Here is a 23587-nt window from a genome sequence, read left to right as displayed (position 1 = left end):
TAAATCAAAAAAAAGAATATTGAAATCAAGAATTAGGGGGATTGGGTTTTAAACCGGGGTGGAATACATTACTAGCTTAGTTTCCCAAAATAACTATTTTTCGGGACCAAAGGAACAGAGGGGGCAACATTACTTTTACCCCGAAAAGGGAAAATTATCCCCCGATGTAGTCCTTTTTTTTCCCCCTCAAACTATATGCTAACTTTAATACTATAAAAAAAAATGAATGAGTAATGAGTGTGGATTTTAGAACGTCCTAGAAGGGCAAGCTCCACCTAACCCGGGGGTCGGTATTCGTATGATGACCTCTGTTTTTTTGAGGGCACACTTTTATAGTTTATCGACCCCAATGGTTTTTATATATTTTGAATTTTGTTATTTTTATGGCATTGAAAAATTTAAAAATTTTGATATATTTGTGTTTTGAAGTATTATAGATGCAAAATCAAGATTGCAATGTGAAGAAACAAGTGAAAGGTTTTCCAAAGATAAAGGGAAATTTTAGTGACGACTTATGAAGGCGTCCATTTCATCCCAAATTTGAAATCAACCGACAATTTTGACCCATTTTGTCAAATGCAGATTTACACTTCATAATAATTTATAATTTTAACGATGATTGTTTAGGATCGATTAATTTTAATGGCCATTAAATTAAATTTTTGCAACCATGGGTGTTGTTATGTTGCACGCCCCCCCCCCTTCGGGGGTTTGGGGTTCATTTTATTTTTTATTTATCATCATCCCGTAAGTACATTTCCGCACCCACTTTTTTTATGATCTGCCATAGTGTAGGCGCCAATTTGTGAAAATATTAGAAAATTTTTTTATGTATACCAAAGAAAAAGATCTTTAATAATTTAATTTTTCTTTGGGTATTACTGCATTTTTTTGTTTTTTTTCTCTGTGTCTTGTACTACTCCTCATTAATTTGTTGAAAGAGTGTCATTGTGTTCATAAAGGAATGTTTTTTTCTGATTAGTCGTCATAGCATTTTTCTGTAGTAGTTTCGATTTACTAAATTTATAGTTCTTGAGTTTATATTTTTGGTTGATTCTACTCTCTCCCCCCCTTAAAATAGACAATATTTATCATTTTTGGACTTCTTAAAATCGACCAATTATATTTAAAGAAACTGTTTCATTTCTAATGGGGAGTTTCATTCTTTCATAACAATATATTTCAATCACTTTTTCCTTTCATTTTTTTTTTATTTTAATAATTACGCATTAAAACAAAAAATTGTATACTTTTTTAAGAACGGAGGGAGTATAATTTAATATGCTAGACCAAACTGACAAAAAAATGGAACAAGAAAAAGAAGTTTAAGAAATGTGTCAAAATTATAAAATCTCCAGCTTTATGATACAAAAAATATACGGTTGTAGTAACCAAGAGTGAAATTAGGGGATATTGGAGATTTGGAGCCTGATATTGAACTTTCCAAAAATTTATTTTTTCCGACGAACTTTAAACTTAACATATAATATCATGAATTTAAGCAGTTGTTGAATTTTTTTTCAATTAGCGACAAAATTTGGCTACATTTTATTTATTATTACATCACATAAAATATTGTTACCACAAAAAAATGATAATAATGGGATTACAAGGTCCTAAGAAGTCACATATTATTATCCATTTCATTTTAATATAGTTGGATTTTGTCGCTTCGGAGAAAAAATATACTAATAATTATTTAAGTTCATGATATTACATGGTATGTTCAAAATTTCAGAAGAAAATAAAATTTTGAAAATTTCTTATGAGCGCCAATGACCATATAAAATACTAGTGAATGTTTTTGTTATGGAAAATTCTCCACAAAATAAAATTTTGGTGCTCTTAAGCCCATATAACTTATGGGCTGGGCCCATTAGAAAAGACAAGAACCAATAACAGACGAATTAAACAAACATTTTGAAAAAAGAATTAATCGCTTAGAGGCTTAATTACTGTACATTTATAACAAAATACTTCGTATTCAAAATTTTATTTTCGTATCAAGTTACCATCCCATAAAAATATTTTGGTCTATCTCACAAAATTAGTCAACTTTTATTATTGGCAAGATTTACTTTCTGAACTATATTCTCTACTAATAATATTTCAATGTATTTTTTTATCTATCTATTTCCTATTTTATTAAAATTGCATTAAAAGTTTAAAACTCTTATTCCCAAAATGCTTAGTTTTATGGGACCGTGACAGTATAAAAATACAAATACAAATATAATACTAGTATTCGACTTGAGCCAATTATATAAGTTCGAGCTAATTTGAGTGACACCTATAATAAAGACGTTTTTTTAAAATTTGGTAATATAGTTTGAAACACAAATGGGCATTGTTAATTGGGCATCGTTAATGATTTTTTATTGCAGTGAATTTCTATTTTTAGAAAATAGTGGGAGTATATTATCATACTTATAAAATAGCATTAGAAAATACATCGATCTTAATTCCTACTACTAGTAAAATAGGATAACAATACATTGAAGGCTTGTGTCAATTTATTTTGGCTACAGCCACTCCAGATTTCATTATATCCAATACTAAAATAGGGTTTCGTTAAGCTGCTCAATTTCAGAAGCCCTTCTCTCCACTCTACTCGATAATTACCTAAGCTTGTGGATTATAATTCTTTTATTTTGGATTCGATCCCTCTTTTTTTTGTGTATTATCGAAATTTATGAATGTTTTTTTTCCGTTAATTTCCTGTGAAAATCGCCACTTCTCCGCCGATGGCGCTTCCTCTCGGCAAGCTATCGCTCATCGTTGGTGCAGGTCAATTGCTTCTTTCACCAATTGTTATCGATTTGTTACAATTTTGCTGAAGCTTATGTTTCTGTTGTTTTTTCGTGGTATCGATGCTGCTGTGTGTGTATGTGTGTTTGACTGTTAGTTTTTGGACTTTTAGATCATTTTGCCAGTGCTATAGTTTGTGATTGATGTTTAGCGTCTGTTGTATTTTGGATACTTACCTGATGATTTCACCTTCGAGTTTGATTTAATTAGAATCAATTGTGAGAAATTAATTAGAATCAATTGTGAGAAATTGCGGTTGAATGGTTGAATTCACGAAGAGCTGGTAGTTGTAATGGTTCTCCCCCTTTCTCTACCATCACCACCTACTCATAGCTGCTCTATTCGTAGCTCAACCTCCGGTGTTGGCAGAATGGGACCGAATATAGTCATGTATTTGCCTAATTTACTACAAGACCATCGCTATAACGCTAGCTGTAAAGTGTACATTTTTGTCATTGGTTATGATATTCATTACAAAATATTTTACTGAGGAGACCCAACACATTTGCAGGCCTCGTGGGATCTGTTCTTGCCAAGGAGGGCCGGATATCTAATGTTTCTGATTTTTTCTCTGGTGCATTTAAGGTACTTACTTTTGAAGGTTTTTGAAACCTGATTGAGCGTGGACTATAATCCTTCAGAAATTTTGGTTTCTCAATTTTGCTACTCTTGCATTATCTGACAGATAGTTTTCAAGCAACTTAAACAAGATGTTCCTGCTACTCCCAACCCAAACCTCAAATGATTCTTTGATGCAACAGGTTTGGAGTTAATTGATTACTGTTTTTGTTGTTCTCTTACCTACCAAAGAGGTCTTTCCCCATATTTAGATGGGCCTTACTTTGTATCTCTTGTCTTACAATATTTGACTATTCTATTTCACGACGTCTAATTGTTACACTATGGTTCTGTTCTTGTTCAGTTGTCCTGGTTGGGCTTATATAACGAGTAAAATAATTATGGTATTGGAGTATTGCTTAGAGCTTCATGACAGAAGAGATAGAGTATCCATAGTGTAGCCAAGAGAAAGATGCACCCTTTCTCTACTAATACAGATTTACTGGTAGAATGATTCCGAATGGGGAGAAAAGAAAATGTTGTAATGTACTACTAGATGATATGACAATTATTTTATTACCTCAGATCTTCTTAGTCTCGTACATTGTTGCAATAATTAGATAAAAGTTTAATAGTATTGGCTGTTTTGTTCATTTTACTTGGCATCTTTCTGGTCATGCTACATCATCAGTCATCACTACATTAACGCTTATGATAAAAGCTATTGGCAGATGAACTGATTTGAGTTTTCACTCTCTCAGGTTAACAGCCTACGAGAAGAGCTGCAACTCTTGGCATCAAATAGATCTGTTACAATTGTTACCGGAGAACGATCAGGTCACAATACTTTCTAAAATGATAGTAAATCTCATCTCATCAACTTTGGTGTGGAATCTTCGTTGATTTCATTATTATGTACTTGTTGCATGCTATATTTGATCGGTGTGGTGTATCCCCTATGGGAGAAATCCTCCATTTTTGTACTCTATTTGTCAACATGCACATCCTATGTTTCAAATTTCTCCTTCTGCTCTTCCTGCTGACATCTTTATGAGCTTTATGATATCACCTTTTTATACCCACCAATTTGTTCACATGCAGCAAAATCATATTGGTAAAGAACAATGCACTGTTATGCATAAAAATCATCGATTACATTATTAGTTTTCTATCATATGCGTATGCATCTGTCATGAAATTGCCAATGCTCTAATTTTACTTAGGGAATAGAGAAACTTTCACTTTATAGAGGATTACTGTTTGTGATTGCAAAATGGTCTTATATTGATGTTGCATGTTCTGTACTTGTATAATTAACTTTGAACACTATTGTTCTATTAGCTATGCTATTGCTCTTAGCCAAAAAGCAGAGATGGGCTTTATTAAATTTCAATATTCTGTTACTGCCTCTCTGTATAAAATTTGAATGCCTGGATCTTCACCTTGACCTTGTTTTCCTTTGGGAACTTATCAAATAGTGCTATTTGCTGACTGTATCTTGTACTCTTTTGCAGCATCTGGTAAATATGGAATGGTAATTATTACTATAGTTGCTGGATATGGCTACATTTGGTGGAAGGTAATTTTATATTGGTTTTCTCTAACGAAACACTGATTTTTGGACTTTACTTTTCATATATTTATTGAACTTTTTCCTCTTATTTTTGTCTAGAAGCAAGCCGTGTTGGCTTGCTTCTAAGTTAATTCTTTGTTGGTGCAATTGCAAAAACTTAGTACTCGCAGGAACATCATTAGACCATATCTCTGGACTGATATAAAATCACTGACCGTAGTTCAGAATACTTGCTTCTGAGACTGACTGCAGCAATACATAATTACATATTTATACACCTAATAATTGTAACTTGGAATTTTAAAGATTTTAAAACCTGCTGTCGAGCTATTCTAGAAGTGTTTACATTGGTGCATGTGTGGTGGTGTATATGACTACATTGGAAGCACATATTTCTAGTAGATTACCTCTGGAAAGAGATGAGGATCTCGGTCCCACAAATGGATCAAGAACCATACGGTGCTTGGAGAAGTCCCTTCTTAGATATGATTGACCTGTAGGTTTTTCTAACAGCTCTAGCCAGCTTGTCCTTTATTTCTCAGAATCTGAGATAATCAGTTTATCTTGATTCAATTTTTATTAGGCTTACAGGTAAATTATTTACATGGTGGAACGTCTAACCTGATAATTAATTCTATATTTACAATAGCTATGCTTAGATGTTGCTTATCTTAAGCCTTTACAGGTTGCTTTTAATTCTAGTTGTTATGTCACCCTTTGATAGCATAAGTTGATAACTCGAGATGTAATTTCCTGCTTTTGTTATTTATTGATTTTACATTCATGTAAATTAGTGTTTGTACTTTGTACACATATATACATCTCTTAAATATTTATCCACTTGCAGGGTTGGAAGATTTCGATATGATGTTTGCAACAAGGCGTGGCTTAAATGATGCCTGTTCTTCTGTAGCTAAACAGCTTGAAACAGTTTACCTCAGTTTCTAGTAAGCTTTTAATTCTGAGTTGTGCTATTGTTGTATGGTAAATCTGAGTTTACCCGCTCAAATGCTGACTGTTCTTTTCAAAAGAGAGCACTCCATCATCTAAAGCTTTTTTTATTTATTGTCAGACTGCCATCTGTTAATTCTATATATTTTCAGTATTTATTTGTTATGCAACGTGATACTTACTTTTTTGGCTTTGGATAAAGAATTGAATGTTGAAAGTGTGTGATCTTTGGACTGTATACTGAATAATTCATCTCTTGAAGTTCTTAACTATTATTCACAAGTGCATGTATGTATACTGGTATTATAGATGCTATGCAATATCTGATGCATTCATTCTATAGACTACAAATGAGTTTTTTTTTTCACTTTTAAATCAAGCCACGGTGAATCCGAAGCTTTATGTTCCTTATTTTTGTGTTGCATGGCAAGTATGCATTTGATTGATGGCTTTTTTGCTATTATTACTGTCTACAACTGAATTTGCTTGCTAAGATCCTAGAGTATCTTTCTGCTTTCCCCATGCTTGCTTTGAAATTTTAAAACGCAGCAATTTATCACCTGGGACCGGGTGCATGATCTCCCCTTGATAGTGCTATGTCATTAATGTGTAGTATCATTTCTGTGCCTGCATGACACCATGAGCTGAAATCCTTTCTTTTAACTTTTGCAGGTCACTAAAAACATCTGTCCTCGAGAATTGACCGAGTAGATTTGTGTATACTGATGAAGTTGCTGACCATACAACAGCAACGAAAGATGAGGTCAGGCAAAATTAATAAACATTTTGGTGGCTCAGGTTTATCTCTTGTTTGTCCTGAACCTGTCAAGTTACTGACTATGAAATTTGATCTGATATCTGATTCAAGTAGGCAATGTAAAATCAATTGATTCAAAATTCCAGAATGTACATCATGTGGTCCGGTCATTGGTAACTAATATCTCCTCATACCTTCAATTTGTCTCTTGGATATTTGTTCTTATTTATTGATGCTTATCTATGGGTGGTTGGTGGGTCAAAAACTAATGGCTAAACCTTTCTTGTAACAGGAAACAAAGATTAGCAGAATAGAAGTGAGACAGGTACCATTAAATCCTGGTCTTCAGTACTCTTCCTAGTTGCATATAGTAGCTATTATTCTTCGGCTCTTAACGATTGTTAATCTTTTAATGTAGAATCAACTGAACTCTGGAGTTGAAAATTTGGTAGGTCATGCATATAATCTCGAGCTCGAGAAGAAAGCAAAGCATGGAGCAAATTGAGGCAAGAATATAATAAACCCATATTTCATATCCGCAATGATAATGTACGTAACCTAACCTTTAGAATGAAATGGTGTTACATCTAGTTCCTCCAGGCCTGCCCTTGAACTGCCAAAAGTATCTCCATCAAGGGTAAATTATCCGGGTCAGATGTAGCTTTAGTAGATAGTAGATACTCCTTCCGTCCCTATTTTGCCATATTGCACTGTCCACGATTTAAAAAATTAAAACCCCATTTTACATTTTTGGCAGGATCTCCGACATCAATAAATTGTAGACTCACATTCCATTATAAAACTAATAGCAATATAGTATAAAATTGTGATCCACATTCCACTATTTTTTTCCACTCCACTCTTCACAGAGTGAAACAATTTCTTAGCCCCCGCACTTAGTCAAAACAGTTCTTTTCGTTGAAATCGTGGACGGAGGGATATCATACTAAAAGTATACCAATTAATCTGGTTTACTTTTTCTCCCCTTTTCAGTCCGTGTCTATGCCCATCAAGGTTTAGGGGAGCCACCATCACCATCTACTGGTAACGGGTCTCTTAAGAAACAGGTTACATTCCCTCCCCCCTGCTTCAGGCCTCAAGGTGTTATCCTTTTTAACCTCTCATGTTTTGTAGGCTTGCCAAGTATCTCTCACATTGCTTCTGCAGGGAAATGTATGGAACATCAGACGATGCTGGAGGTCGGGCCGCAGTCCACTGAGTTCAAGGGACTCGTGCTTCTGAAGAAACAAGTCCAGAACCCCCACGAGTGGTTTTTTTGGAGGATTTTTAGGATTTTTGTTTCTTACAGCCGCAGCACTGCCAACTGCCAAGTAGGGGTTGTAATTGGGCCACAAGAACAATTTTAGGATATAAATTAGTAGTGTAGATCCCAGAGGGGTTTTCTCCATATAAGGAAATCCCAATTTTGTATTTTTGCCTCTTTTATTCTGCCAAGAGATGGAAGTATTTTTTTTTAGAAAGTAATGGGAGAAAGGTAAATAAATGAATACCCTCAATTGTATTTTCATCATTTCTTTGTCCCCTTGCATTATCCGCAGTTGATTATTTCATTCTCATTTCAATTGTAGATAAATCACCTCAAAAGAAGTTATGATGTGATAATATACCTATACATATATCTTCTACATCAATTCTTTTCAATAGTAGCCGTGCCGTGTTTGTAGAGAGATGAAAATAAAAATGATGAACTCAAAAACAATAATTCCAAAAATTGATTTGTTGAAATATATAGTTTGGTGATTTAAAGTGAAGTAATGGGCTTGATCATATGAAGCCCAACCCCATAACATTTCCCGCCATTTTACTCTTGAGCACTACTTTTGCTCTCTCTATCGATCGATTTTCCCCATTCATCTTCTACATCCTGCTGCTACCAAACAGTTAATTGGCTGTGTAAATGAAATCATCGGCTCACGCAGAAAATCCTTTCTATCTCCAGCAGGCCACGCCGCTCCGACTATCCCGATATACCGCTCGGCGCCGGAGCTCGAAGTCCGGCTCGAGGATTTTGAGCTGTATGCTGTCCACCGCCTTCGAGGTTTATTTCTTTTATTCGCTGCACGTTCTGATTTGTTTTGTGTGGATCTGTTGGATTGAGCTTATAGAGACTGAATTTGTTGCTAGAAGAGTACTTTTAGTTTGAATTTCCTCGTGTTAAGTTCACAGTTGAGCTTGGTGAACTGGATCTAGTGATGAACTCGGCTCCATTTGAGTTGATTATTGTTGATTCCTTTACATCTTGAAGCAGGAGCAGGACTTGAGTAAACTTATGGTTTTTTTAGGGTTGGTTTTGAGCTTTAGCAAAATGTCGGATAATTATTTATATGGTGTTTTCCTGATAGTTGTTTTTTCTGAAAAATAGATGTTTTTTTTCCTCCATAACTAGTACTGTATTTGTTAACACGGAATGTATGAGTTTCATATGGCTTGATTTTTCTGTGCAGTTCTCAAAGGAATTTCAGATGCACTATCCGTGGGAAGAAGCCAAATGAGATGGAAAATGTGGTAATTTTAAATCTTTTCTATCTGCGTCATTTCCCAGTCTTTTCTGATAAAATGCAGAGAATCTTTGTATAGTTCTGCTTGTTTCGGGTTTGATAGTTTGCAATACAGGTAAAGGAATTATTGAAGGTGCACATGAGTCACCCAGAAGCATCTCAAGTTATGAACAAGGACATCATTTCCCACTTTGTTCTACGCCTTGTCTACTGCAGAGAGTAAGAGACACCTTTATTTATCTTCCTTCTGCCACACTAGCATTTCTTGCTCCCAGAATTGCATATCCAGTTTCTAATTTTGATCTGTTGAATATGTGGAAGGGAGGAATTAAGGAAATGGTTCCTTTCAATGGAGACAACACTGTTTCGTTATCGGTTTCTACTTGAAACTTCTGAGGCTCAGGTATAATATCATTATTACCTTGATGAAGTTTGTTTGTTCTTTGAATAATTTTAATAGGTTACTGATCTCCTGCATTTGGGTTTCCCCTCTAGATAGCATTGATGGCAGAGTTTGACCTGCCCTACAAAATTATAACCAATGCAGAATACGAGGTAAATAGTGTTATCCAAGCTTCAACCACATATGCAAGGTCATACAAGCTTTACTCTTAATAAAGTAAATATTCTTCTGGTTTGTTTTCAGAATGTTAAAGACAAATTGAACAAAGTGGCACGCTCAATGAATTCCAGTGGTATGTTTCTCAGTACTTTCTTGAAAAATCGAGTCAAATCCGAATTTGTTACTAATCTCATAGCTTCACCTGATGTGTCATTATCTATTTGTTATTGCAGTTGATACCATATATTACAAGGTAATTACTAACTTCCTCTTTTCCCCTACTAAGTAGTTTTATACTGCTTTGAAAAGTGCAAGTAAGACTCAACTACCAATAAAGTGTGGTGGAACACTAGAATACAAAATCAAATGTGACTGAGAACTATTATATTGGTTTTGGCTGACTTAATGCTCTTTTGGGTCTTTTCTCCTTTGTTATAACATAAAGGCGCCATTTGAAAAGTTCCTGACCTTGTAGCAAGACGAGAAGTATTTATCATGAAGGGGTATGCTTATGTTGCTAGGACTCAGGTAATTTTTCTGCTAGACCACTTTTATGCAGATGTGGGTTTCTTTCCATCATTCTGTTGTTAAACTCTGATTTCTTTGCAGGTGGTTTCCCTCATTATGAACATTATCGCAGCCATCTTTCTAAAGCACTCATACTAACCAACAGGTCCTTCTCATTTCTTGGCTACATTGATTGAAAAAAAAAATTAAAAGTAAATTTCATTAGAGCATTAGATCATATTCTCTAATACATCGCACCTGTATTATTTGCTTTAGAAAATGGACGTCTATGATCAGAGAGCAAAGAAGGACCGCCTGACTCCTGTAGGTATCCATAAGTGATTCTTCATCAATCTATATATAAATTTCTGTAGCATCTAACTATCTTTGCTTTACTTAGATTGTCGAAGCCCTATCCACAAGTTATTTAGGTCCTGATTATAGCCAGGTAATTGGAAAGGATAAGCTCATAATTTATTTGCATGTTTGTCCACATCAAAATTAATTTATTGACATATGATGTGTCCCTGCAGCCAAAAGATTTTGGAGAGATATCTCTTAGAGACATTGATCAAATCGCCAGAAGTTCATTTCCTCTCTGCATGCGTTATTTATTTGAAAAGGTAAAAGTGGGTCTGTGATTGTAAAAATAGTAAAATACTGCTCCTTTTCGGTGTTTTAACATTTGCAACCTCTGTTGTTTAACTTTCAGCTTAAGGAGGATCATCACTTGAAGCATGGAGGGCGTATGCAATTGGGTCTTTTCTCAAGGTCTTTTACTGAACTAACTATTTATATGTTGCTCTTGCTCATAGGTATAACTCTAGGATTAAGTTTACATATAAACACTTAAAAACTAAATTTATGCTAGTTAATTAAAAATGCCAAACTTCCCTTGCTTAATGTTCAGAATCACTATCCCATTACGTGTGTATAGTATTTGTGAGAGCTGAGAAAGTAATTGCTGCTTAAACTTTGAGGCTATCTAGGAAACTCATTGATTTTTTTGTAGCGGTGATATTGTTTGCATGTGTTATCAGGGTGTTGGACTCAAGCTGGATGATGTCCCTTGCATTTTGGAAATCAGAATTTTCCAAAAAGGTAATCACAGTTTAATTTATTTATTTATAATTGTATTTCTCATGCCTCAGTATCAGACAAGAATCTTGACATCAGTTACATAATCAACTCAATTCTCTTGATCGAGTGAACATATCACTTCTATCTTTATGTCAGAAAATTATCAATGTAGCATTTTCAGATTGTGCACATTGACAATTACAATTTCGTTGCTTATGATATCTAATGCGCTGTCAAAATAAACTCTGAATACCAATTCACAGTTTATGCTATTGTCAGCACAACACGCGAATGGATTCTACTTCACACTCTTTAATATTTTCTTCTCCTAAAATAATTCTGTGTGTTGTGCTGCTTTTCTAGGTTGGTGCTGAAAGATTTGACAAGGAATATGCATACGGAATACGACACAATTATGGAAAAAGAAGGGAAGAGGACGGTAATTTGTTTCCACTGTTTCTGAATTATCAACCTTACCTCTACGGAGTCCAATCAGCAACCTCTATACATGATTAAAATAACTCGCATAGAGATCATACACCTGTTTACCTTATTTATGTTACATGCTATCATTGCTATCTAAAACAGCCAAGGCATGCTGTATCTACATGCATGGGACATCCATTATCATTGAATTTCTTCTCTGTTGGTCAAAGAGTTTCATAGACTGTAGACTGAAAGCAGTGTTAATATATCTTTTTCAATAGTTTCTAAGACACTAGCCTTTACTTATTCTTTGTATGTTTCTGAGTGCAATTATACTGTTTTTAAACGTATCCGTCAATGTGCAGGATTACACACCCTATTCATGCCAAAAGATAATATCATCAACACCAGGTGTAGGGGATCATCATGGGTGCCCTTATCGTCATTTAAGGTCAATTTTTATTATACGAAGCCATTGGATCATTACAAACTCGAAAGAGCTGACCCTTTTAATTTCAGACTTAATCTACACCATACAATCTCCAATTAGCTATGCAGAAACTTTTTGCAATATTTTTGCAGTCTGCCAACATCCTATTCCTCCTAGACAATACATAGATTCCAAAAGGCATAGAAACACACTTGTTACATACTTACATTTGCTAACTACTAATTGTCCACTTTCATTTGCAATTGCCTTGTCATTTTCATGCTATTCTGATAGAAGAAAATCGCCAATATTGCTTGAGCAGGGAGGAGAATTTGAGAGCAGCACTTAATAATATGGGAGTAGCTAACAGGGCACTTGAGGATGTGATGGATAAAGTGCGGAATAAACATTATCAGGTTATTGTTTGAAACCAAAAATTGCTCATATATTTCCATTTCCACGCCCTTCTCTTTATAGTGTGGGTAATATCTTTGAGGTTTGTTATGCAGTTGGCATGTACCTTAACATTTGAAGCTGTGCATGGAGCATCTTTTGATCAGGGAATCAATCATCCAAATCAGTACTACAGCGACAGCAAAACAATTTTGGAATCCAGGGTAATAAATTCATGGACTTCCTTAATTTGGTTGGTTGAGACCTATGCTGATTTCTATGCATAGCCAATTTATTAGTTTTTTATTATACCAGGAAGCTTTATCTGGGTGTCATTTTGTATAAATTTCCCATCTTTCCTTTAATAACTCATCCATCAGTATATATTTAATTGTTAATTGTTTTTTTACTAGAATCAGAAATAATTGTTCATGTGCCTGGAATTTGGTTCTAGTGTGACCCAATTCTGCATGTGATGAAAAAGATGTTGTTATCAGTAGTTAAGAAACATAGGTAGAGGTAGATTTCTAAATATAAAAGTGAAATTTACTTGGAATGAATTTTGAATATGGTAGCTATTTTTAATCTTATGTTTTAAACTTACTCTGTGTCTTATTGTTTAGTACTTTGTTTGTGGACGATAATGTGATAGGTATTTCAAGATTATAATACCTATTTTTTTATTTTTTTAATTACCGTGCTATAAGAAAATTGTTACAGCTGCATTTTGTGTAGCTCAATCTAGAAGGTGTTGTCAGAAATTATACTCATGATCCTTCAGTCATGAGATAACCTACTTCACCAAGTAGGCTACTCCAAAGATTTTGTTAGCTAATAATGTCATTTCCCACATTTCATTTTTAACGATCAACGCTGTTCAGATACATGGACTGAATTAAATTTCTGCCAGTTTCACTCACTTTGGGTGAAGCTGTTTTGATCATTAGTTGAGATGGGTGTAATATTGTAGGCTCATTTCATTTGCTGCTATTCACCACTTTATGGATAGCATAAAGCCTCTTAGGTAGATATGATACGATTTACATGATCTTTGCTCACTTGGGACCCAGATATGTATGTGAGTGGATTTGTGCATTTTTGAGGAACTTTTTTTCATTGGTGGAATTATCCCCCTACACTGAAATGTAGTTACATACACTAATTTGTTATAGTGCACTGTTCCATACTAATTTAGTTTTATACATGCAGAATAATTCAAAGGGACTTAGATTGGAAGTCTCGGCATCCAAAAATTTCCCTTTGGTACAAATCCCCTAATTCTCTATTTGGGTGAGCAGCTGCATTGCCCTTTTTTTAAGTTTAATTCCTGTAAGCTTGAGGAAACCGTTAAATTAAATGGCCCCAAAAACTACCAGGCTTGCTACTCAATTTGATAACTAGACGATGCTTGAAATGGTATGCTCACAAATTAGGAGAAAATGATGCTAGGAAACTTCTGTTGACATATTGTTTCTTCCAGGGAGCATTTTTACTTTGCGAAAAGGGGGGTTTTTGTGGTGCAATACGAACACCGCTCCTGATTACCCCAAGTTGCTTTCACTTTCCATGAATTTGTAAGTTGTAAATCAGTTTTTTAGGATTTGAAGCATCTTATGATTCTTGTCTCTGTATTGTTTAGATCATGACTAAGACTTTAGCATTTCACAACATAACATTTAAAAGAAGAGGTTTTATTTATTGGGTAGAAGTAAAAAAATTTTTTTTTTTTCAACTTTCCCAAATTTCTGTACTTTCCCCATATCATGACATGTTTAGTAGAGAAGAAATAGCTACAAAAAAAGGGAAACAGATATAAAATCTAGAGTTAGATGAAAAATAATTGAAAAAATCTTTTTAAATCATAACTGTGATAGACTAATCAATTACAATTATAAATTTTGTTGAATTTATCACTTTTTGACAGCCCCCCAACATATATATTAGGTCTTTGCCAATTATTGAATCTAGATAGGAAAGATGAAAAGTAAAGATTGTGTGTATTATTACATTAACGTACACAAATTTTTCCCTATTTTCCCCTTTTTATATGTTGGGATTGAAGGGTCTTTTTCATTTGAAAAAACGTATCGGGTAAAGTTAAAGGCAAGAGAATAGGTATGTTGATCAACATAGACACAAGAGAATAGGCATATAGCTAAAAAAAAAATCAGAACCAAATTTTTTTGTTGCAAACTTGCACTCCATATGGGTATCAGTTAACAAAAGCAAAGCATTTAAATGACAAAAATATAAGAATTAGTTACTGAAATAGGGGTTTGGGTCACAGTATTTTTATATCAATAAGTTTAATTAAATCATGCTTGAATTTGATTTTTACCTAATTTCTTTGTACAAAAAACCCAACTAATTGTTGGTTCTTTTTATCATAGTAGCTATGATACTCCAATAGAATAAGTACTCCATCACTCTTTTCCCTTGGATTCTTTATCATTTTTTCCCTTTTAAGATTAGGGGTTTCGGTTCAATTTTAATATGCTTTGGGAGACTTCATATTTCACTAACTACTTATTATAAAATTAATTTCTCCCTCCGTCTTGGGAAAAAAGTCCCCGGGTTTGGGCCCTTTTCATCCGTCCCCATTAGGAAAACCCGGTTAGACATTTTATCTTGGGAGTATAAAAAAAGACCCCACTTTTCCCTTTTTAAATTTGGTTTGTAATTAATTTTAATCCACTTTGATTGCAAAAAAAAATATAAATGGGTTTTACATTCCACTATCAAACACTTAAATTATTCCTTTTAAACTTTTCTTTTAAAAACCCCCCCCAACTCCAAGGGGGGACTCCTATTCGCGGACGGGGGGGATTATATAAAAAAGTTTAAATTCCCCCCTATCATTTTTCCCCCAACTTTTTTAACTTTTCCCCCGGTCGTGAACATGAGTCCCGCTTTTTTTATTTATTTTCGCCAATAGATCCCATTATTACTATTATTCAACTAACTCATTCCATTTACATTTCATTTAAAACTAATACTACAAATAGTCATTAATTTTTTGTTTATCCACTTTTCTTTCCTTTTCTTTAAAATCCATTTCCCCCAAGAAAAAAGATTCCCAACGGAAACGGAGAGAGTATTTCTTCAAACTCGTCCTGAACTCAAATGAGACTTTATAGTACTGGACAAAGGAAGTAAGATATAACAATTAAAAAGAAGTGAAAATCATATAAGTAGCAATTGTGATTTTTCTTCGATCAAACATCTAAGGATCTAATTATTATTTAAAGAAAAAATAAAAATTTATACTTTAATATTTGAATTTTTAATAAATGTGCTGTATATACTAGAAGCAGTGGGATTCGACATAACACAATCTTATTTTCGGCCACATATCACACATGCTGGGTGAGTTCACATGTTCAGGATAACTTTTTGTATTTATTAAAATTGAGTTATTTTTGCAGTTTTTCATTACAGTTTTGGCTAATTTTTGGTTTTTGTAAATCCAATATTTTTTTTTACAATTTACATAAAAAATATGCAGGTTTTTTGTACTGTATTTTTTTAAAAAAAATCAACAAATAGCTCTAATGTTCGGGCCTTTGGTAGAGTATTGCGAGGATAAATGGAGAATTATTAATGTTTTTTTTTCTAAGAAAAAAAAAATGAGAATAAGACATTTAAGAGTGAAGAGATGATTCAAATCCTGTATCCACCAAAGAATATTTCAACCCAAATATGGATAGGATTGAAAGCGACTTAGCTCTGAAAATTGGTGCCCACATTCTACATTAGTAAGTGAAAGTAACACATCTATCTACCATTTAACACAAATGCTACTAACATTTATGTCTCTTATCCTCTGCAAATTGGCGCCCACATTACACATATGCAAATGCAAGTGAAAGAAACACATCTACCATTAAAGTTTTTGGCTTACCCACCAACACTATCTTGGAACCATACAAATTTAAGTACAAAATTTTTATTATTCATGTCTCTTAGAATATCCTAAAGTAGTTTTAGACAAAGTCCAAAATTATTTTCTCCAGCAAAATTGCTAAAACAAATTGCATGAATTTGGGATGTCATAAATACTCTTATAGTATGATTAAGAGACCATTTTTTTTTTAATCTTCCAAAAAGGCCACAACCAAAATAGGGAGAAAAATTCCTATTTATGAAACTCGATAAAAGGCCTCCAACTTGAATACAACTCTAAATTTGAATACAACTCTAAAAGATAAATATACTAGAATTCTAAATCAAATCAAACTCCATGATTTGAACTTATATCTAACAAATATAGTACTTCATTCGATCCCAATAAATATCTCATATTTTCTAATTTGACCGAGCAACAATAAATGTTTTATTTAAATTTTACAAATTAAATTTAACAGATCATGACATTCCTCTAATTCGTTATATCCACAATTATTATAACACTAAGACTCACAGTCCAATAACATTAATTTTTTTCACAAAGTTAAATAATTTTAAAAGTTGCACCATTCAAATATGGGATATCTATTTTGAACGAGAGTGGGTAAGAGCACTCCCAATGGTCCGGCGATAACACTCGGCGATTTTTCACCGAAAATCGCCGAGTTATCGCCGACCGTTGGGAGTGTTCGGTGATCCGGCGTTAATTCTACCGAATTAACGCCAACTTCCGTTTCATCGCCGATTTATCGGCGCAAAAGGAATAGAAGAGAAATATTCTATTGCTTTTTTTTTTTTTTTTTTTTTTTTTTTTTTTTTTTTTGAGTTAGGGAGAAATAAGGGAGAAACTATTGGAGCAGTTGGCTAAAAGTTGGCTAAAAATTGGGGATAAATTTTGGTGCTGATGTGACAAGAGTTAGGGAGAAATAAGAGAGTTTTTAGGGAGAGCATTGGGAGTGCTCACAAACTAACAAAATCTGATGAAATATCTATATAAGAAACAACGGGAGTGTTATATTGCTAACTCAATGCTTAATTGCTAACTAAAACTCAATAATAGTCATTAGATATTCAAATTAAAGGCCTAGATCATCAACCACGAAATGTCAATACGATCAACAAAAAACGTCAATAAGGCTATAGGATTAATTCTAATAAAAATCAATAGGAGTATTAATGTCAAGTTAGTTATAACTAACTTTTAAAAGAAATCCCAAAACTTTAAATTCATATAACATATATCAAATTAAAGATAATTTTTTAAGGATTCCAACGATATACTACATGCATATGTTCCGACGTCAAAATTTGAAAAAAATTTGAATATTTTTTTTGAATTTTCGTATTTTTTACGAACAGATTTATGTCAATACACCTTACATAATATGTCAATATTATGCTTGTAAAATATCAATATGAAATTGTGTTGACATTATTATGTCTTCGTGTTGATGTATTTCATACACTGTATTGACATTATATTTTTAAACCCTAAATTTAATAATTGTTATTATCATTTTAATATTAAAAAATGAAAAACGAAATTACACATGGCAAATTGTAGACCACAAGATTTCTAAAATCTTATGGTCTTAAATTAGTTGTAGTTAGCAACTAAGAGATGAGTTAGCAATTAATCACTCAATTGGACCTACCTACTTAAAGAAATCAAGATAATTTGTGCATTATCTAATCAAGAATACTTGGATAAGGAATTGCATGATATTCAACACGTTGGAACAATTTAAAAATGCTTTTTATGTATTTTTGGGAAAGGAACTCATTTAGCTCCATAAAAGTAAACTCAAAAATTTTATCAAAAAAAGGAAACTTGAATATAAGGTGTGAACTGAATCATATTAAATTTATTGTTGAATGTGTATCACATTTACTAAGTCAATATTTTAACTATTATCATTGTAAGTGGGACCAAATAACTTCCTAACTTTTATTTATAATAAGAATAAATTTTCGGGAAAAAATAATAATGTATGATCAAATTCTAATCTGTTTTGTAATTTTAAAAAAGATTGTCAAAAAAATAATGCAATTGAATTAGTTTGATAGCATAGTAAAAAAAATCAAGTTGTTTATGTGTGATACAGTATTGATGTTTTCCAACTTAACAATATTATATCTTTTACCAATAAAGGACATGATTTTACAACTGTCATGTTAGATACAATTTCATTAAGAAAAATCACTCTTGACATAATTAAAAAAAAAAACATCTAAATTTCATTAAGAAAAATCACTCTTGACATAATTAAAAAAAAAAACATCTAAATTTCAACTGATTTTTTGGATTTTCCGACAATTCCTTCTAGTCACCTAGATGAAGTGAAATGCACCTTTGGAAAAGCCAATATGATATCTTGGTAGCAAATATGGTAGACAAACTCACCTCAAATTTCTATTGATTTGTACTTTACTTTTTCCCTCCTCAGTCCTCACATAAAAAGTTAAAAAAAGATGAAAGGATTGAAAGTCACATATAATATTTATACACCCTGTCCCTCTCTCTTCCACTCATTTTATATAGGGTCTATCTTTCTCCTTTCCCCATCTAACAATATATCTTTAAGAGTAATGATAAACAACCAAATTTTGTACAACCAAAATAAGATTATATTAATAATTTGATGAATTAGTTATATATTAAAATTATAAATATAGTAAGTGGATAAGTTAAAAAGACTTATTAGCCTTTAATCTCATTTTTTATATTTATATTTGAATTTTCTTTCTATTGTTTTTAATATTTGAATTAAAGTATGCACTAATCATATTTATGATTCTAAAAAAATAAAAAAATTATACAAAAATTATAAATATATGACCACAATATTATGCACTTTCCATGTATTATATATGCGTCTAAATATTTTAATTAAATGTATAAATAAACCTATTTTTGGTCAAATAAATTAGATTTTGGTTTTACAAAATTTGGTCACATAGATTTGTTGTTTCTTTAATCTTGATAAATTAGTTTTTAATCACTTCTTACAAATCTACTACCCCAAAAGGGAAGGTGCACTTTTTGCTAAACTGGTGATTTTTGCTCTAAATCTGTTTGTCTGAAAAGTCTAAAACACACAATCAAAAACACCCAGCTTTCTTCCTGGCATCTTCCTTGCTTTGTGGACATGTGCATGACTTTTATTACTCCTACTTTTTAATTTCAGTTTTATTTTAAGTAAAAATGATTGATATTGTCCGTTATTAAAGATATTCATTTTAAAATACCTAATTGTTTAAGTAATGATTATTTAATGTTCATTGTATTTTTTGGAATAAAATGTTTCAAAAAATTTCAATGATCAAAATATCGACGTGACAACCAAACTTACATCTTGATTGTCTACGTGACGACGATGATGCATGAGGTGTAATTAGCCATTAAGTGTAATCAATTTTCTAGTGTAAACAAAGTAAAGTTAAAATGAATGCTTAATTTTGTATATATATATATACATGATACTCTCTCCATGTCCTATAAAAATATACTAACAATTTTATTTTCAGTCCGTTTCATAAAGATCGCTCATTTCTATTTATAGAAAGTTCTCCCCAACTTATTAATTATTACTCATACACATTAATTTATTTAAAATTTAAGTCATTAGGGTCCACTATTAAACACTAATAACAATGTGAGTCCTATTATCCACTAAACACTATTTTAACTCTTCTTCTCACCATCTCTCTTATTGTAACAATTATGCATTAATATCCGTGTCGTTCTAAATGGTCAGATATTTATGGGACAGCGGGAATATTAGTTTTTATCGTTTTAAATTAATAGACCTAAAAACACTCCAAGCGATGATACAAAATTGATCCATGGGGAGTAGATCTTGGTCTTCTACAATAATTCTCATGTAATATCTCATTGAAGACTATTTTGTTCTCTTATTGCACATCTCTCTGCCTATCTCTATCTTGTCCATTTGACATTTATACTCTAGTTAACTTTTCTCTAGCCCACACCCCTACTCTACAGCTATAACTACTTGTACTCATTTAAACCCTCGTTCAGTGACATAAATTTTGCTCATTGATCATATATAAAGGGAGACCTCAGAGAATGAATGGATAGGAAGACAAGTCAATCGTCACCATTACCTTCCACTTGTCTGTAAGTCTGTGTTTATTAGTACTCGCTTCCTATTTCACTTTCTTTGCTTCCTATTTCAAGTATTACCACTATCTTTGTTTGATTTCTGAGGTACAACACTTCCATCTCTCTCTGGGACCCTTTTTACAGTTTACATTCATTTCCTAGTTTTTACATAGTTGCAGCAAATTACTGTTAAACCTATTCAATTGAGTAAGTACTCTGAAATGGATATTACTGATTTCTGTGGTTTCTAGTGTTTAAATTCTGACAGGGTAGGAAAATTAATGTGTTTTTTCCTCCCTTTTCACCATTCCTTATTTGCACAAGTGGGACATTCATAAAAATCAAGTCTTTGCAAGAAATGGTGTTGAGTTCTTTTGTTCATTGTTCATATGTTTTCACGTTTGATATTTTACCCCTAGAGTTTCAACACCAAAAAAAATCATGTCTTTTTGGCTGCCTAGCTACAATTTGGACAGGAAAGATCTGATTGGAGGTGGGAACACTAGAAAAATTCAAACTTGCTTTGGTTTCTCTGTTTCTTGAAATATTGAGTTGGTGATTCCTTTTTATTTTTATGGCAGGCTAGCTAGAATGTTGGTTTAAGAGAGCAAAAGGGGTTTGAGTAGATTAATTAGTGTCTTGCCTTTACTAATTTTGCTTGGGAGACAAGGGGAAAAGTTTGAGTGATTGAGGTTGTTTGAAATGGAAGCATCATCTTCAAAGAGGGCCAAGGCCCCCCCTGCAAATGTGGCTCATTGCTTGGTGGACGGATGCAGCGCGGATTTAAGCGTGTGCAGAGACTACCATAGGCGGCACAAGGTCTGCGAAGCGCACTCCAAGACCCCGAGGGTCACCATCGAAGGCCGAGAGCAGCGGTTTTGTCAGCAGTGCAGCAGGTTGTTTCTTTTGCTCAATGCAAAATGTTCAATTTAGTTAACTTTTTTATGATTAGTCCAAATATGGATATGATTGACATGTTGTTGTTGAATAGTCCAAATTCAAATTTATTATGAAATCATTTGCTTAACCAACTTAATCAATACAAAATGTTTAGTTTAGTGATTGTGATTAGTCCAAATGTTGCCTTTTTTTCTTCTTCTTCTTCTGATATTAGAGTTGTTGAATAGGTTCCACTCCTTGGTGGAGTTTGATGAGGGGAAACGGAGCTGCAGGAAACGTCTAGATGGGCACAACAGGAGGCGTAGGAAGGCCCAGGTGCGTAGTGGAGTGGATGAGAGGGTCGTGTCATTCAACACCGCACCACCACAGATTGTAGCTGCTGGTGCTGGTGCTGGTGTGGTGGGATACCCTTGGGCCGGGGCGGTGGGGAAAGACGAGAATGTGGTCGGAGGCTCGTTGCTGCAAGAGCAGCTCAGCTACATGGATAATATTCAGCATCAGCAACTGCTAATGATCAGCAACAGCAGCTCCTCCTCCTCTTCCTCAGCCTTTGTGTCACAAAATGTGATGATGGAATGTGATGGTGCTCTCTCTCTTCTGTCATCGCCTCCTCCCGCCATCGACTACCACCAGACCACTTCTCCCACCTTGCATTTTCCCCACCAGAATGTGGGATCATCCCATCAAACTCTCTCCTTCATGTGGGACTAACTAGCTCAATCATCATCATCAAGAAATGTCTTTTCTTTATCTTGTTTCAATCATGTTTTTAGCTACAAGCTCTCTACAAAAGAGAATGGGAATCACTGTGTTTGGACTTGGATTAATGATAATATGATTCTTGGTGCATCTATCTTAATTAAGTATAAATTTGAGTAATCAAATCTAATTTGGATTGATAAAATTCAGTTGAGAATCAATAAAGATGCACCATATTGTTGTACACAACTTTTAATTAGTCTTTCTTAGTATATGTGTATGCTAGATTCTTGTTCCCCAGTATTCGGATAAAATCCCAATTATCAACGGATTAGAGTAACTTTTTTAAATTTTCTATTCTTTTGTTAATTCGCAAATTCCAAAACTATATCTCAATAAAGCCCATCACCTCATTTCCAGGTAACTAGGTTTCTCTAATGGTAACAATTTGAATGGATTAAAGTAGCCTTTTTGAAATCAATGTTTGATATGCTTGAGCTTGACTTGTAATAGTACTACATTATTACTATTTATTTTGGCTAATTGGAATATGAAATTTAAGAATTGTGTCCCAGTGGATTCGAAACTCGAGGCCAAAATCGGACACGAAACTTTATCCTCCAACATTAACTACTTTACTATCAGACAACACACGAATCATCACTTGTGCCTTCTTAGTGTTATGGTTCAAAACCGTCGAATGCCAATAATATTTCTACGAAGATTTAAAAATTGCTACTGATAAAATAATTAATGTAAATAGTTAACTATCTCACCAGTGAGTTTGCTTTTGACACAATATTTAAATTTAACTAAAATTAAGATAGTTCAAATTTGCGTTGCCACACAAGTATACATTTTGTTGTCGTGGTACAATGAAAGGTATTTTTGTCTATTTAACTAAAATTAAGATTTTAATTTGTCTAAAAGAAACTTCCCATTATATAAAAAAAAACAATTTATAATTTGCCTATTTTAGCTATTCTTTAACGATGCGATTCAATTACAATCCAATTTGTTCGTTTTCCTTTTCTATGAAAACAAAACTGAAAACCGAATTTCATTAAATTTTCAAAATAGCCATTTCTAAGTAAGGAACCAAAACACCAACAATTCGGTTGGTTTTTGACTATACGCTTACAAAAACGTATACAAAACAGAGGAAATTTAATAAGTATATTGGAAAAGATAGATAAATAAGTTCCATGTTTTTTTATTCTGAACTACTTATGTATTGCTATTTTGTCGCTCGTCAATTTTAATTTTGAGCATTATTTTTATATCAAAAATTGAATAACTTGAGTAACATAAATTCATTTATTTTCAACCAAGATCAGAGAATCGATTCTTGACTTTGAGTATGAACTACTTTAAATCATTGAGCTTGTTACC

At 33.2% G+C, this 23587-nt stretch overlaps 1 protein-coding gene, 3 long non-coding RNA genes and 1 pseudogene across 6 annotated transcripts; all 5 read left to right on the top strand.

The window, feature by feature from the left end:
• The first annotated feature begins 2599 nt into the window (after positions 1-2599).
• LOC125198984 lies at positions 2600-3534 on the top strand. The gene is made up of 3 exons (XR_007172495.1): positions 2600-2787; positions 3320-3393; positions 3494-3534. It is a non-coding gene; the product is annotated as an uncharacterized LOC125198984 (long non-coding RNA).
• A 13-nt stretch (positions 3535-3547) lies between these two features.
• On the top strand, positions 3548-5818 carry LOC125198983. Its single transcript, XR_007172494.1, has 4 exons — positions 3548-3569; positions 4128-4203; positions 4881-4945; positions 5787-5818. It is a non-coding gene; the product is annotated as an uncharacterized LOC125198983 (long non-coding RNA).
• A 981-nt stretch (positions 5819-6799) lies between these two features.
• LOC125198994 lies at positions 6800-7103 on the top strand. Its single transcript, XR_007172496.1, has 3 exons — positions 6800-6820; positions 6940-6972; positions 7066-7103. It is a non-coding gene; the product is annotated as an uncharacterized LOC125198994 (long non-coding RNA).
• Positions 7104-7837: 734 nt separating this feature from the next.
• LOC125198995 lies at positions 7838-12890 on the top strand (annotated as a pseudogene).
• A 7587-nt stretch (positions 12891-20477) lies between these two features.
• On the top strand, positions 20478-22345 carry LOC125198996 (squamosa promoter-binding-like protein 2). 3 transcript variants are annotated; one of them, XM_048097191.1, is made up of 3 exons: positions 20478-20611; positions 21178-21492; positions 21724-22345. In XM_048097191.1, the coding sequence occupies exons 2-3, from the start codon at positions 21299-21301 to the stop codon at positions 22205-22207; spliced, it is 678 nt and encodes a 225-aa protein (XP_047953148.1). In that variant the 5' UTR covers positions 20478-20611; positions 21178-21298; the 3' UTR covers positions 22208-22345. The 3 variants fall into 3 exon arrangements, with proteins under 3 accessions (XP_047953148.1, XP_047953151.1, XP_047953149.1); XM_048097194.1 differs by having other exon boundaries at positions 20531-20701; XM_048097192.1 differs by lacking the exon at positions 20478-20611 and adding an exon at positions 20622-21089.
• The last annotated feature ends 1242 nt before the right edge of the window (positions 22346-23587 follow it).

The sequence above is a fragment of the Salvia hispanica genome, unplaced genomic scaffold (assembly GCF_023119035.1).
Source record: "Salvia hispanica cultivar TCC Black 2014 unplaced genomic scaffold, UniMelb_Shisp_WGS_1.0 HiC_scaffold_348, whole genome shotgun sequence".
Taxonomy (NCBI): Eukaryota; Viridiplantae; Streptophyta; class Magnoliopsida; order Lamiales; family Lamiaceae; genus Salvia; species Salvia hispanica.
This window is presented reverse-complemented; position numbering and strand designations above follow the sequence as displayed.